The sequence below is a fragment of the Scleropages formosus genome, chromosome 25 (genome assembly GCF_900964775.1).
Source record: "Scleropages formosus chromosome 25, fSclFor1.1, whole genome shotgun sequence".
NCBI classification, from domain to species: domain Eukaryota; kingdom Metazoa; phylum Chordata; class Actinopteri; order Osteoglossiformes; family Osteoglossidae; genus Scleropages; species Scleropages formosus.
The window spans coordinates 2,612,522-2,626,535 of NC_041830.1; the positions used below are offsets into that span (position 1 = coordinate 2,612,522).

At 44.3% G+C, this 14,014-nt stretch overlaps 1 protein-coding gene across 1 annotated transcript; it reads left to right on the top strand.

Annotated features, from left to right (window-relative positions):
- The first annotated feature begins 335 nt into the window (after positions 1 to 335).
- Positions 336 to 11,668, top strand: tmem240a (transmembrane protein 240a). Its single transcript, XM_018741870.2, has 4 exons — positions 336 to 397; positions 797 to 903; positions 3,360 to 3,568; positions 10,181 to 11,668. Exons 1-4 carry the CDS (start codon positions 341 to 343, stop codon positions 10,333 to 10,335), a joined length of 528 nt encoding a protein of 175 aa, XP_018597386.1. The 5' UTR covers positions 336 to 340; the 3' UTR covers positions 10,336 to 11,668.
- The last annotated feature ends 2,346 nt before the right edge of the window (positions 11,669 to 14,014 follow it).

Consider the following 14,014-nt stretch of genomic DNA (forward strand, 5'->3'; position numbering starts at 1 on the left):
TGTATGCTTTCTGTTTTACTTCGTCGGAGAAAGGAAGGTGGCACCCTGCGCGTTACTCTTGCGCCCGCGCGAGGACCTGCGAACGACACGCGAGGCAGTAAATAAATATTGCCCGTATATAACGGTACAGCAGCCCGGGCGCGATCGGGTTGGAGTCGGACTCACCGTTGTCGTCGTCGTCGTCGCCGCCGCCGGAACACAGGAGCGCGAAATCAGGGCACCTTAATGCCGCGCGACGGTGCACTCGGTGTCGGGGAGCCCGGGGGCGCGCAGGGTCCCTGAAAGCCGCTCCTCGGACCCGCGGAACGCAGAGGAAGGAGCAGCCCGAGGGGAACTTTTGATGCATATGATCACATCCACGATGATCTTTATGATTCTGGGGGCTTCTGTGGTGATGGTAAGAGGACCTTTGTGTGCACTCGCACCCCTCGCACCTTTCATTTCGCAAACGGAGATTGTGTCTCTTTTTTTTTCTCTGCGCTACGGTTGCAATTCTGCAAATGAGTAAGTGCGCATTTTTGGCACCGAAAAGCGGCGCGAGAAGATGCGGATGGCGCGCGTGCATGCTGAAGTGCGCCGTGCTTCCAGGCCGCCACGCTTATTATAAATAAAAGGACATTTTTGTCGGGCGGCACTTTATGGTTCCCACCCTTTGCTGGATCATTTTTTTTTCCAGAAATATATTTCGCTGTGTGTGTGTGTCCCTCGGGGGGCCGTACGGGTCGCGTGCGGGCGGCTGTGGGGTGGGGGGTGCTTTGCTTCTTCTGTGCCGGTTCACGCGCATGGTTCTTTGCAGGCGCTCGCGTGTTTAATGGACATGAACGCGCTACTGGACCGCTTTCACAACTATATCTTACCGCATTTACGAGGGGAGGATCGCGTCTGTCATTGCAACTGTGGAAGGTAAAATATTACTCAACTCTCCAAGTTACACATTTAAAGGCCTCATGACTCATAGGGTTTTAATGTTGAAAAATGGAGCCATTCTAGAGGTGCTGGGAGAACATCTGTCGCTGATTTTATTCTGTTTCTTTGCAAGTCAAACTAACTGATGTCCCTCGATTCTAATACCATGGTGTTTTACCTCCTTAACTGAATATGTGCTTGTTTGAGCTGCACGTGATTGGGTAACAGTGCACCGGGAATAGAGGCTCTTTCCACCTTCTTCTGGTTTCTACAGCGACAGAATTCTCCAAGAGCTCTCTGCATGACCGGAATGTATTCCTGCCAATATCATGTGTCCGAGTTGAGAGACAAATCACACACACACAGGCACACACATCAGAGCGATTCGATTTCTCCAGGATTAATGGACATCAAAAAACCTGCAGTGTGTCCGGATGTGTATCTGTACAGAGCTTGAGAGATGAGGGAAAAGGGTGAATCTGTGTTGTCTTAAGATAATATTACTGTGATCTAGTGCTATACAAAGAAAATTCTAGTCTGGAAATGGTGAATTGTTCTGAAAATGAAAACTGGACCACTGCTCTGAACCGGGTTGTGGAAAGTAATTTTCCACCAGGTAACCTACTTTACCTGGAGCAGCAGGTGTTGTAGTGGTTGGGGCTGTTGCTTATGGATGTAAGGGTCCCCCAACTGAATAACCACTTCTGTCGGGGCACCTTTGAGCACAAATAGCTCCAGTTGAGATGCTCTGCTGTATAAGTGGATAAATAATCATAAAGTTGCTTTTCTAACATATTAAGTTCCCTTGGCCAAAAACATGAGCTGAATTCAGGTTAACAGTATAATAAAGAAGTTTACATTAATTCACTTAGCAGACACTTTTCTCCAAAGCAACTTACAATGGATACTGTGTAGTGTTAGCCTACACACCTCATTCACCAAGGTGACTTACACTGCTAGAGACACTACTTACAATAGGTCACTCATCCATACATCAATGAAACACACTTTTTCAGGGTCACTCACACACTGGGGGGGAACCTGAACAGCATGTCTTTTAACTGTGGGAGGAAACCAGAGCACCCTAAGTAAATCCACACAGACACAGGGAGAACATGCAAATTTTACACAGACTGAGCAGGGATCAAACCCACATTCTTTCACACCACCCAGGCACTGTGAGACAGTAGTGCTACTCACTGTGCCACCATGCAACCCTGTATGTGCTATACTGATTTTAACACTGGTATTTTATTGGATGTTGTTCAACAAGGATGGTGTAGAAGGTTCAGACTATAAATTAGAAATTCTGTAATTGTATCCGTAATACCATTGTTTATTAGTGTCACGTGGAGGATTAATTTGTTTATTACTTGTATTACAGCACCAGTATAATATGTACTAGCCAATGAAATGTTAGTGCAAAGCGTATTTTCCTGCACTCTAAACATATAGAGACTATTGTATGTTTCTGTTTTAAGCCTGTATGAACGAAGGTTAACTTAGCTAGAAGCTGCACAGGGAAGCTGAGAAAGCCAGACCGCATTTGTTTGGGATGCTGTAAAATCCAGTTTTAGGACTAACATTTCCCTTGTGCTTTTGTTTTTTTCTGACTTAGACGTTGAGGTGACTTTCCAAATATAACCACTGATTTGCACTTTTGTTCCATCACCAGATGCAGTTCAGCAAACCCCAACCAGGGAGGACTAAATGACTCCCTGATATGCAGTGCATGTGTAGGTTCTCATGCCAGCCTATCCCCTGACTGAGCTGGTCCAGCTACTAGTTAATCATATGTGCTGTTACTTATTAATTTATACAGGATTGCAGGATTTCATGAATATTTAGTAGTATTGCTGCAATCTCAAGATACACTTCAGGATTTAAAAATGGCAAATTAATCTAAATGCCGTAGCAGATTGGAGGAAAAGCCTGAGCAGCTCCTGTTTCTCTGGAGGCCTGAAATATTTGTTGGGGTTTTTTAGGAGCATTGAAGGATGATATAGATGAAGGAAGGCAGGTTTATACTGAGAAGTGGGGACAAATGGACAAATGAAAAAGGAATAAAATGTCATGCATATTCTTGTCTGACCTCTACATTTTTAAGAAAGGTTTTTTTTTGTTTCATCTGTTAAATTTTCCAAAAATGCACTTCAGCTCCCATTTTTTTGCCTTGTGCTATTACTCTTAAGTATTTGGGTCAAGCTGGTCCTTCTCTGACCTGACAAGGTGAGATGCTTAGCTGTGAAAGTGCTTATTCTGGCATTCTTCCCTCACTGTCCCGCTGCCCTCGTTTCTACCAGCACATGCTCACAATAGAGTTTCAACCAAAATAAAATACACACCAGCATGTGTTCATACTTTGCTCATGTAACATTACATTTTTTTGTTCCCTATTTCTGCACGACAAAAAATATCTTTTGCCACCCTCCCCCACTGCTGGTCTTTTCTAGGCATCATGTGCACTATGTGATCCCATATGATGGGGACCAGTCTCTGGTGGACTCCTCTGAGAACTACTTTGTGAGCGAGAGTGTGACCAAGCAGGAGATGGACCTGATGCTGGGACTTCTGCTGGGCTTCTGCATCAGCTGGCTGCTGCTGTGGCTGGATGGGGCGTTGCACTGTGCCGTCCGGGCCTGGAGGAGCGGCGGACCCTACGGTGAGTTAGAGGCACGTGTACTGAGTGCAGAGTGGGGTGGTGTTCTCACTGGACCCGGCTGCTCTCACCGTTGAAGGACGTGGCTTCATGGAGGGAATGGGGACTGGGCTGCTGGCGGACAGCGTTAGTGTTGGACAATGCAGGCACCCTCAGTGGACCCGGGTCCTTACGTCAACTCTGATGGAGAATTTGGAGCCACTCAACTTAAGCCTAAGAAAAGTGGGGTTTTACTTTTTTATTCATGATGGGTTCTGGGGTGATGGTGCAACTGCGGATGATGGGAAGTAGGAGCTGGGAGCAATCTCCACTAGGTACTTGTAAACAATGTCATTACTGACAGGTTCTTGGGGTTGGGTTGGAGGTGTTGGTTGTTGGAGTTTTAGCTTTTAACTTCGCTTTTGTTGTTTAGGTTTTGGGTTTTGATTTCATGGTGTCCCTCCCTTTCTGATTTCTACCCCACTACTATGTGTTACTGTTTATGTTCTTTTTGATAATATGGCACACTGTACTACCAGGTTTACACCATCATTTTACAATTAAAATTCAGGTTCTATTTAAGCTTATCACCTGGGATGTCAATGTAATTAAGAGTAGGTAGATTTAAAAATGCTTAAATATACAGGTGGTCCCCGACTTACGATAGGGTTACCTTCCGCAAAACCCATTGTAAGTTGAAAATATCGTAAGTCAAAAATGCATTTAATACACCTAATAAACACCTCTGCATGACAGACTGGGAGATGCGGATCGCTGCCGCTGCCCAGCATCGCGAGAGAGTATCGCACCACATATTGCTTGCCCGGGAAAAAAATCAAAATTCAAAATCTGAAGTACAGTTTCTACTCAATGTCTATTGCCAGCTCACCATCGTAGTCAAAAAATCGTTAAGTCGAACGATCGTAAATTGGGGACCACCTGTACTGAAATTACATGAAAAATAGTTTTTTCAACAGGGTATTCAAAACTTAAGACTTTTTTTTTTTAGCTTTAGTAATAGCAGTCTTGTTATTATGTCTTTATTGCCATCTACCTTACACCATTATGTCTCTACAGGATATTTTTATAGAATACATAAAGGCTAAGAAAAGTTGGCGCAATCATAGGAAGAGGACAAATGTTTGTCAAGGAATATAGTGATAGTGGGGAAGACGGTCAACAGCTCCTGGGAGCTGGATGATGATGTAAGAGTAGATTGTTAGGTATGTGTGGCATGCAAAGCGCTTCTCAGTTATCGTCTGATCTAAAAAATGTCAAAATACAAATACACTAAGACTCAGAGTTTCACCCTGAGTTATTGATCTGAGCGGTTGCTTGGCTTTCATCTTCATGTAAAAGTCTTAGGTTTAGGCAAATGAGCTACTGTCATAAACAACTGAAGTTGCCATGAAAGGTTTCTGTCAACAAAAACTTACCCCTTAACTGCAGTTTTTGTGTTTTTAATACAATGAACAACTGTATCTGTGCTTTGGCACTAATTTCAGCGATGACTGGAAAGATCAAGGCAGGTTTTTCACCACCCTCCTAGTCTCCTTCTCACATTGTACTGAGCAGCATCAATACAAGTGGTTTTCTTTGACTCACAGATGTGTGCTTCTTGCACTGAGTACTAAATAGACATGACTGGATGATAAAATGGAGATTTCATGATTCAAGAACTGAATGTGACAATTTGAAGTAGGAAACAAAGTAATCATTGGCTTTTTTTGGTTACATTTTACATTTATTTATTTAGCAGCCGCATTTCTCCAAAATGACCTCCAGTGAACTCTATGTAGTGTTATCAGCCCACACACCTTATTCACCACGGTGACTTACACTGCTAGATACACTACTTACAATGAGTCACTCATCTATACATCAGTGGAACACACTCTCTCTCTCTGTGTCACTCACACACTATGGGGGAACCTGAACAGCACATCTTTAGACCGTGGGAGGAAACCCACACGGAAACGGGGAGAACATGCAAACTCTGCACAGACTGAGCAGGGATCGAACCCACATCCTCTCACACCCCCCAGGCATAGGGAGACAGTAGCACTACTTGCTGTACCACCATGCCACCCAAAAACAAGCATTTTAAAAACAGGTCCCTTTGCAACCAAAGCATGAATTAGTTTTTTGCCTCATCAATCATGAGGTTGAAATTTAGAGAGACTCTGTTCAGTGGACCCTTACTTATCTGGACTCTTAAATAATTTGTTTTCTAGTTAACAGCGATGCCAGTAATTGATGTCTATGATTACGGTCGCCTTTATTCATTTAGCCACCTGCACCCATCGAGCCCATGTCCTCTCGCACCACCCAGGCGCTGTAAGACAGCAGTGCTATTTGCTGCGCCGCCGTGGTTAAAAGAGCATCAGTCCGAAAAACTGTTATATAGACTGTATGATATTAATTGATTTAATGTAAGCTGGTAGCGCAGTAGTTAGAGCCACCACTTTTAGCCTCGAAGGACCTAGGTTTGAATCCTACCTCCTGCTGTGGTAAACCTGATCAAAACACTTACTCTGAGCTGATACAGTAAAAATAGCCCAGCTGTATAAATGGGTAAAAAAGTATCTTAACATTGTGAGTTGCTTTGGAGAGCAGTGTCAGCTAAATGAATACACTTGTACCTCGATTTAAAAGCATAATTGTGACAGGAAGTTGATCCACTGTTAGTCAATAAAAGCTCAAAAATACAACATAATCCCTCAATTTATTCACAGCGTAGGTTCTAATAAAAATGTCAGAAATGTCAGATAAGGGCTACAAATCATTAAAAATTCACCATAAGACTTTATTTATTCTGTTTTCATCACTAGCTCATAGAGTGCAGGGTGTCAGTATTCCTCTACTGGAAACATCAGACATGAGGCTGGGGTGCCATGGACATGACGACAGTTTATTTTATTATTCTTTTTAACATGAAGCAATGTTACAAATAAGCCTACTCTTTTTTTTTTTTTTACTTTCAATAATGCTAATCTCCACACCCATCTATTCAGTGTGTTTTTATACTTTATATGTGTACAACAGTGCCCTGTTCCTCTTGTGCATCATGAGGCGCAGGAGAATATCAATGGAGTAGAGAAGAAAGAGTGAGTTGGTGTGTATTGCAGCACAGTGTGGGGAGAGCATATTAAAAAGTGTTTCACTTTAAATCCTGACAGTGTCTCATTTGCAACTCGGGACATCTGGGCACTTTCTTTGCAATCAAAACAATGTAATAATAGACACACACCTCAGTTTATTCACTGGGTAATTTCTCTGAAAGCGTCTGATACAACAGTAATAAATAAAAATACAGTGAATAAAATCGGGGGGGGGGGGGTGCAGTAGTGCAGCTGGTGTGGCCTGTGCCTGCTCTCTGGTGAGTCTGGGGTTCAAGTCCCGCTTGGGGTGCCTTGTGATGGACTGGCATCCTGTCCTGGGTGTGTCCCCCCTCCTCCAGCCCTGCACCCTGTGCTGTCAGGCTAGGCCCCAGTTCACTGCAACCACGCTCGGGACAAGCGGCTTCAGACAGTGTGTGTGTGTGTGTGTGTGTGTGTGTGTGTGTGTGTAAATTAAATAAGTCTGTAAAACGTTCTTCTCCTCTTCTACCTTAACTAATGCTGGAAAATAAAATGGTAAAAGAAGTTAAATATACATAAATAAAATGTTAAGTGTGGTGTAAATAAATATCTTAAATATACAGAGTTTATTGTATGTATAATATATAGAGTATAGTGAAAGCCCAGTAAACTGGGTGATGGTGTGAATGTGGATGTGTATAGTAAAGGTATGGCCAGGTGGACGTAGTGTATGTAGAGAAAGCATATTCATATATGTATAGTGAAATCATGACTGGTGGATGGTAATGGCTCTGTAGTGAAAATGTGTACAGTATGTGTATAAAATGTGTGTACAGTGAATACCAGGCTTGCAGGCTGTAGTGTGTAGAGTCGGTGGGGATGGTGAGTCCTTCATCACAGAAGGAGGGGTTGCAAAGAGGCCCCCTGTCAGCGCGGGTTTCAGGGGAGGATGGGAGCGATAGGATGAGCAGTCAGGGTGTGAACTGCTGTGAATGTCAGACACAGATTGTCTGGTCGTAGTTATTTATGGTTGGTGGGAGATGATGGGCCTAGGGAGCAGGTGGCATGTGTTTAAACCGAGTCGACCCACTATCTATCCATGCATCTTGGTGATGCCTCACGGAGGGGACAGGACAATTTGAGCCCTGTGAGGATGCTGCCGCACTAGATGGACAGTGAATCTCAGTGTTGTGTTAGTGTTTGTTATTAGAGCTGAATAGAGCACTTCTCAGCTTTGTGGGGCTGTTTAGTTACAGGTATATATGGGAGCCAGAGCAGGGAAGGGCGGAGACGTTGCGTGAAAGACCTTGCTTGCTCCCACTAAGCACACGCACAGTCATACACACACATGCTCTGGCACTTTCTCTCCTTGCGAGCTATAAATAACTGAGAGAGGAGCAGCTGGTGCAGCAGGGAGGCAGGATGAGAGGTGCAGAAGCCCCCCACACATGTGCTGCGTGGAGGATTGCGCATCGGCTTGCTCGCTCTCTTTCCCAAGCCTCGGCATTTTCCTTGCTGCTTTTGGTATCTTCTTCTGCCCTCCCTCTTGTTTCCTGCTAGCACACGATCCCTTGCCCTTTAGGGTTGTGCGGTCTAACCACAAACAGCACATTTGTTTTCTGCTTCTGTGGGTTTGAATTCCCTCCATCCTCTATGGCTCATTGCTACACAGAGCCCTTGACTCCAGCCTCCTACATTTAAACAGAAAGGTTAGTCCTTCGGCCGTGTCCACATCCTGCATGCCATTCATCCTGGATCAGATGTCCGTTCAAAGCGATGCATGCCAGCCCTGAATTTCTGTGCTCCCTTCCGCTGCTATGTTTCCACAGTTCCGTTCCATTTCCTACACTGTGTAACACACTCTTTTTGCAGCATTCCTCCTCCACAGTTAAATAAACACATCACAAGCCATGTTTACAAAATGAATTCTGTACTGCAGAAAGGGATGCAAACCTGCAGTTTAGGTCAACGAGAATAAACACAAACAGACACACACACACACACACACACATTTTCTGAACCGCTTGTCCCATACGGGGTTGCGGGGAACCAGAGCCTACCTGGCATCTCAGGGTGTAAGGCCGGAGGAGGAGGGGACACACCCAGGACAGGACGCCAGTCCACCGCAAGGCACCCCAAGCGGGATTTGAACCCCAGACCCACCAGAGAGGAGGACCCGGTCCAACCCACTGCGCCACCGCACCCCCCACGAGAATAAACAGATTAAAAAAAATTATCACAGCTATACATTAAATAGGAAGTTTAGCCATATAACACACACATTGTCTGAAACAGCTTGTCCTGAACAGGGTTGGAGTGAGCCAGAGTCTATCCCAGCAACAACAGGGCATAGTGGACACACCTAGGACAGGACACCAGTGCATCGCAGGGCACCCCAAGTAGGCCTCAAACCCCAGACCCACCAGAGAGCAGGCATAGACCAAACCCCCTGCCCGCCCCAGCCATATAACACACACACACACTTTCTGAACCGCTTATCCCATACAGGGTCGCGGAGAACCAGAGCCCACCCGGCAACACAGGGCGTAAGGCCAGAGGGGGAGGGGAAACACCCAGGACGAGGCACCAGTCCATCGCAAGGCACCCCAAGCAGGACTTGAACCCTAGACCCACTTGAGAGCAGGACCCGGTCCAACCCACTGCACCACCACACCCCCTAGCCATATGACAACTCCAGTTAATTCCCAAACCTTAAACTGCCAAATAAAATTGCACAGAAAGAAGTAGGTTATGACTGAGAATTGGCCACAGCACTTCTCCAGCGGTTTATGTAATAGCTCTAGCAGAGTTACTTAAGTGGCAAACAGGCTCCACATTATTAACACTATTCATCTGGCAGCTCCGTTTCGGCCCTTCCACTATGCAGTATATACTGTGGTATAATTACATTCATGTGCTTGCTACAGTGCTCACGTGTTTTATACGTGAATAAATAAGACACGGAGGGTGGCATGGTGGCACAGCGAGTAGTGCTGCTGCCTCAGAGCACATGGGTGGTGCAAGAGGACATGGGTTTGATCCCTGCTCAGTCTGTGTGGAGTTTGCATGTTCTCCCTGTGTCTGTGTGGGTTTCCTCTGGATGCTCTGGTTTCCTCCCACTGTCCAAAGACATGCTGTTCAGGTTCCCTCATAGTATGTGAGTGACAGAGAGAGTGTGTGCTCCACTGGTGTATGGATGAGTGACCTGTTGTAAGTAGTGTAAGTCACCTTGGTGAATAAGGTGTGTGGACTGGTAACACTACATAGTATCCATTGGAAGTTGATTTGGATAAAAGCGTCTGCTAAATAAATAAATGTAAATTATTACCCAAAGAAATCTTAAGTGGATAACTAAAATAGGAAATATGGTTCTGAAAAACTTAACCATGTCATGCTAATACAACATTGGAGGAAGAGTTGGTAGAACTATCTGGAATCTAAGCACAGTGCCTTGGGAAGCTTAAAGCACATGACAGTGCATGTTTCCTAGATAATGGTGTTGTTTTTCTCTTCCATGTTTATCACTGACACTGCTATTTCCAATCACCTGTCTCAGATGGACCTTCCTGGGCATGGCTTCCGCGTTTTTGCAACCTTCGGGACCTTCGCAGACGTGTGCAGCTGCGGCAGTTGGAGGACTCCAGTGGGAACATGGTGCACATCAAGCAGAAATTGTACCACAACGGTCATCCAAGCCCCCGACACCTCTGACTCTAAGCACATGGGCTCCAGTGGCTCAGGGCCCCTGGAACTCCTTAGGGCCCTGCTGGAACTGCCCCAACTGCAAATGAAATTGGACAAGCACCTAGACCAAACTGCACACTTGGACTCTCACAGAACATTTTAAAATGACTTTTTACAGCCGAACTTGTCTGGACCCGCAATACCTGGCAGGGGATGAGAAAAGTTGGGGGTGGGGTGGGCAGATTTTTTTAAAAGGGCCCTTCTGTACAGAAAAATTGTTGTTGTGTGTCATGGAAATGCACAGGGTGGTCCAGGGAGTCTGCAGTAAAGCCAGGTACTAAGGAGCTTTTTTCAGATTCAAATAAGCAGGTATGTTTTGGAAAGCATGATGGGGGGTGTGGGGGATTATGGGTTTTGATGGGGTAGATTAATTGTTGTGAGTGTAAATAGTGATACATTCAGATGGAAGGAAACTAATTTTTCGTGTAGGTAGGGGGTTGCTAACAATACTCATGTGAGATGGGAAACAGGGTAATAGAGGAACAGGACTAAACCAACGGAGTCCAGTGAATGAATATGTGACTACGGGAGAGACTGTTGTGGACAATGTGTAGATAATTAGCTTTGTTACTTTGTGACCTAATGAATGAGTGTGTTAATTTTATTTGTACAAATGGGGGGATGAGAATGGCACTAAGGGTTGTGGGTTCGTCACTGGTACATACAGAAAGTAACATCAGCCAGATTTAGTCATACCATCACAATGGAAGTTCAACTGAAGAAATACCCCTTTTTTATTTATCTCTTTATTTGACAATAAATTACCCTGGGGGCAGACATGAAATACTTTGTCTGCCAATTCTAGTCCTTGGAAAGATGTGCTCTGGTGTACTCTTCAGCAGTGTATTTCACAGGCATAACTGCAAATTATATAACTCCCCTATACATAGATAAAATACTAATCACTTTGGATAAAAGTGTCAGCTAAGAAACAAAATAGTACAGTTCATCCTTGCCGCAACAAAAGGTTGCTGGGAGCTGGTCAGGTCATGTGACTGAGGCTGTCATTCCACTGTGGTAGAGGTGATTTTCTTAAAAAATGTTTTTGATGTGATAGTACAGTAAGTGATCTTTTCAAAATATTTTGGCTTCATTTCTCTGATTAACCCGCAATTATGCAACCACACGAGGAAACTTACTAATGAACATGATGCCACGTTGGAAGATGGCACAATACTTACAACATTTCCATATCAAATCTTCATTTATAATTCTGTATTTTTTATGGTACAGTATTAAAATTCTATGCCAGTAAATTAGTTCAAATATTGAAATAAAGTGATTTTTTTAACAGTTTTTACCCCACTTTGCTGATTTTTTCCAATTTTTTTGAAATTCCTGAAAAATGTATAAAAATATATAAAAAATAATATTCCGATATCTAGTCGCATGAAGTCCAGCCGTTCGTGGATGAACTGTAAACAGAGAGATACTTACATTCACTGGTGAATAAAAGCACAGGAAGAGTTTTGTCTGGCAGGAATATATTTCTTCTGCTTTCACCTGCTTCCGGAGTTTGTTAGCACATAGTGAAGCTAATGCCCGTGAGAATAGCAGAGGTTTCGATCCTCCTTCTGGTGTCCAAACCCTTCCTGATTTCCTGTGAAATACCCACCTTACTGCCAGTTAAGGGACCCTTAGTGACCAACTCATCCCTTCCTTCTCTGTGCAGACATCGCTGTTGTGGGGATAAAATGTCTGTTTTATTAAAAGTGCTCGTGAAGCACAAATTGAAGTGGTTAGGGTGACTGGCACTGTTGAATCCTCAAAAGCTAACAACACATGTTAACACTGCACTACTCGTGCCCAACTCTGACAAAAATAAGACACTTAATTGTCTAGACAGGTATATAACAGACAAATATAAAACCACAAAAAACATAATTACTTCAGTGACTTTTGCTGATACAGTTTATACTAATACACACACACACACACACACACACACATTTTTCTGAACCGCTTGTCCCATACAGGGTCACGAGGAGCCAGAGCTTAACCCAGCAACTGAGGGCATAAGGCTGGAGGGGGAGGGGACACACGCAGGACAGGACGCCAGTCCGTCGCAAGGCACCCCAAGCGGGACTCGAACCCCAGACCCACCAGAGAGCAGGACTCGGTCCAACCCACTGCGCCACCGCATTCCCCATTTATACTAATATTAATGTATATTATGAAATTGAACATACATAAATAAGAACTTTTCCATAGTTATTTTCAGTGAAAACTGAGTAAAATGGCAAAAAACTAACACAAAATCCTGAAGATACACCCATGTGGCCCAGCCCATGCACATCCTTCTTCTCACTTCACAACCTGCTTTTTTCTTTGGACCCTTTTGGAATGGAAGGTCTGAGAACAGCCGGGTTTACATGTGTGAAGTAATTAACACACACAGATTGACTGCAACCGTTTGTCCCGAGCAGGGTCGCGGCGAGCCAGAGCCTAACCTGACAGCACAGGGCGGAGGGTTTGAAGGGAGGGGACACACCCAGGACGGGACATCTGTCCGTCGCAACACACCCCAAGCAGGAATTGAACCCCAGACCCACCAGAGGGCAGCACAGGCCAAACCCACTGCACCACCGTGCCCCCCCCCCCAGTAATTAACATAAACCAGAAAAAAGAACACACAAAAAAGGAAGAAATCCAGCACAAAGTTTCCATTTCCCCAACCTATAATCACTAAAAATAGGATTTACTTGATCGCCAGCACATCCCTTTTCTCCCAAAAGCCTCATGACAAAAAGGCAGAAGAAGCTAGGGAGAGGAAGCCCCACTCATAACCTATTCCTAACCCTAATCCCATCCTAAAATATAACCTTCTAACCTTAAAAATAACCTTATTACTATCTATTACATTATCCTCAAACCCAATTCTAACCTTGTCCCTAACAGTAAACCTATCCCTAACCCTATAAACCTAACAATAACCCTTCCCCTATCCCTAACCCCAACCCTAAAAAAACCCATCTTTAATTCTAAACCTGTAACCATAACAATGGCCCTTCAACGAGCCCTAAGAATAACCCTATCCCTATGCATATCCCTTCAGCTCTAACAATAACCATATCCCTAATTCGTAGTCTACAGGTGTTGGTAGAAAGTTCTATGAGTATGACTCACTGATAAGACATAGAGGAGAATCTCTCCCCAGAGGAACAGGGAGAAATCACCATCACCATTTGTTAGGTAACAGCACAAAAACCCTGAAAACTGCTTTTTGATTCAACCGCTTTCTAGCTCTCACTATCAATAACTGCTTGTCCTAAAGCAGGATCATGGTAGTCTCGAGCCTATCTTAGAAGCACAGGAAAAGGTTAAACGAAAGGACCCAGACATATTATGAAGCAACATCTGTAAACAATTTGAGCTGCTTCCAGTGCTGCACAGGTGACAGCTGTTCTTTTACATTCTCTGGTTGCCATGAGCTTACACTTCTGTGTAACGGTGTGTGATGCTTGTCATATTTTACACACACACACACACACACACACACACACACACACACACACACACACATTTTCAGAACCGGTTGTCCCAAACGGGGTCGCGGGGAACCGGAGCCTACCCGGCAACACTATATTTATTCATTTAGCAGACACTTCTCCAAAGCAACATACATCTCATAGAAAATACAATGTGT

Excerpts from the sequence above, each read along its gene's own strand:
- tmem240a (XM_018741870.2), top strand. The coding sequence starts at position 341 with ATGCATATGATCACATCCACGATGATCTTTATGATTCTGGGGGCTTCT. Across the intron at positions 398-796 it reads TGGGGGCTTCTGTGGTGATG|GCGCTCGCGTGTTTAATGGA; the intron begins GTAAGAGGACCT and ends GGTTCTTTGCAG. Across the intron at positions 904-3,359 it reads TGTCATTGCAACTGTGGAAG|GCATCATGTGCACTATGTGA; the intron begins GTAAAATATTAC and ends GGTCTTTTCTAG.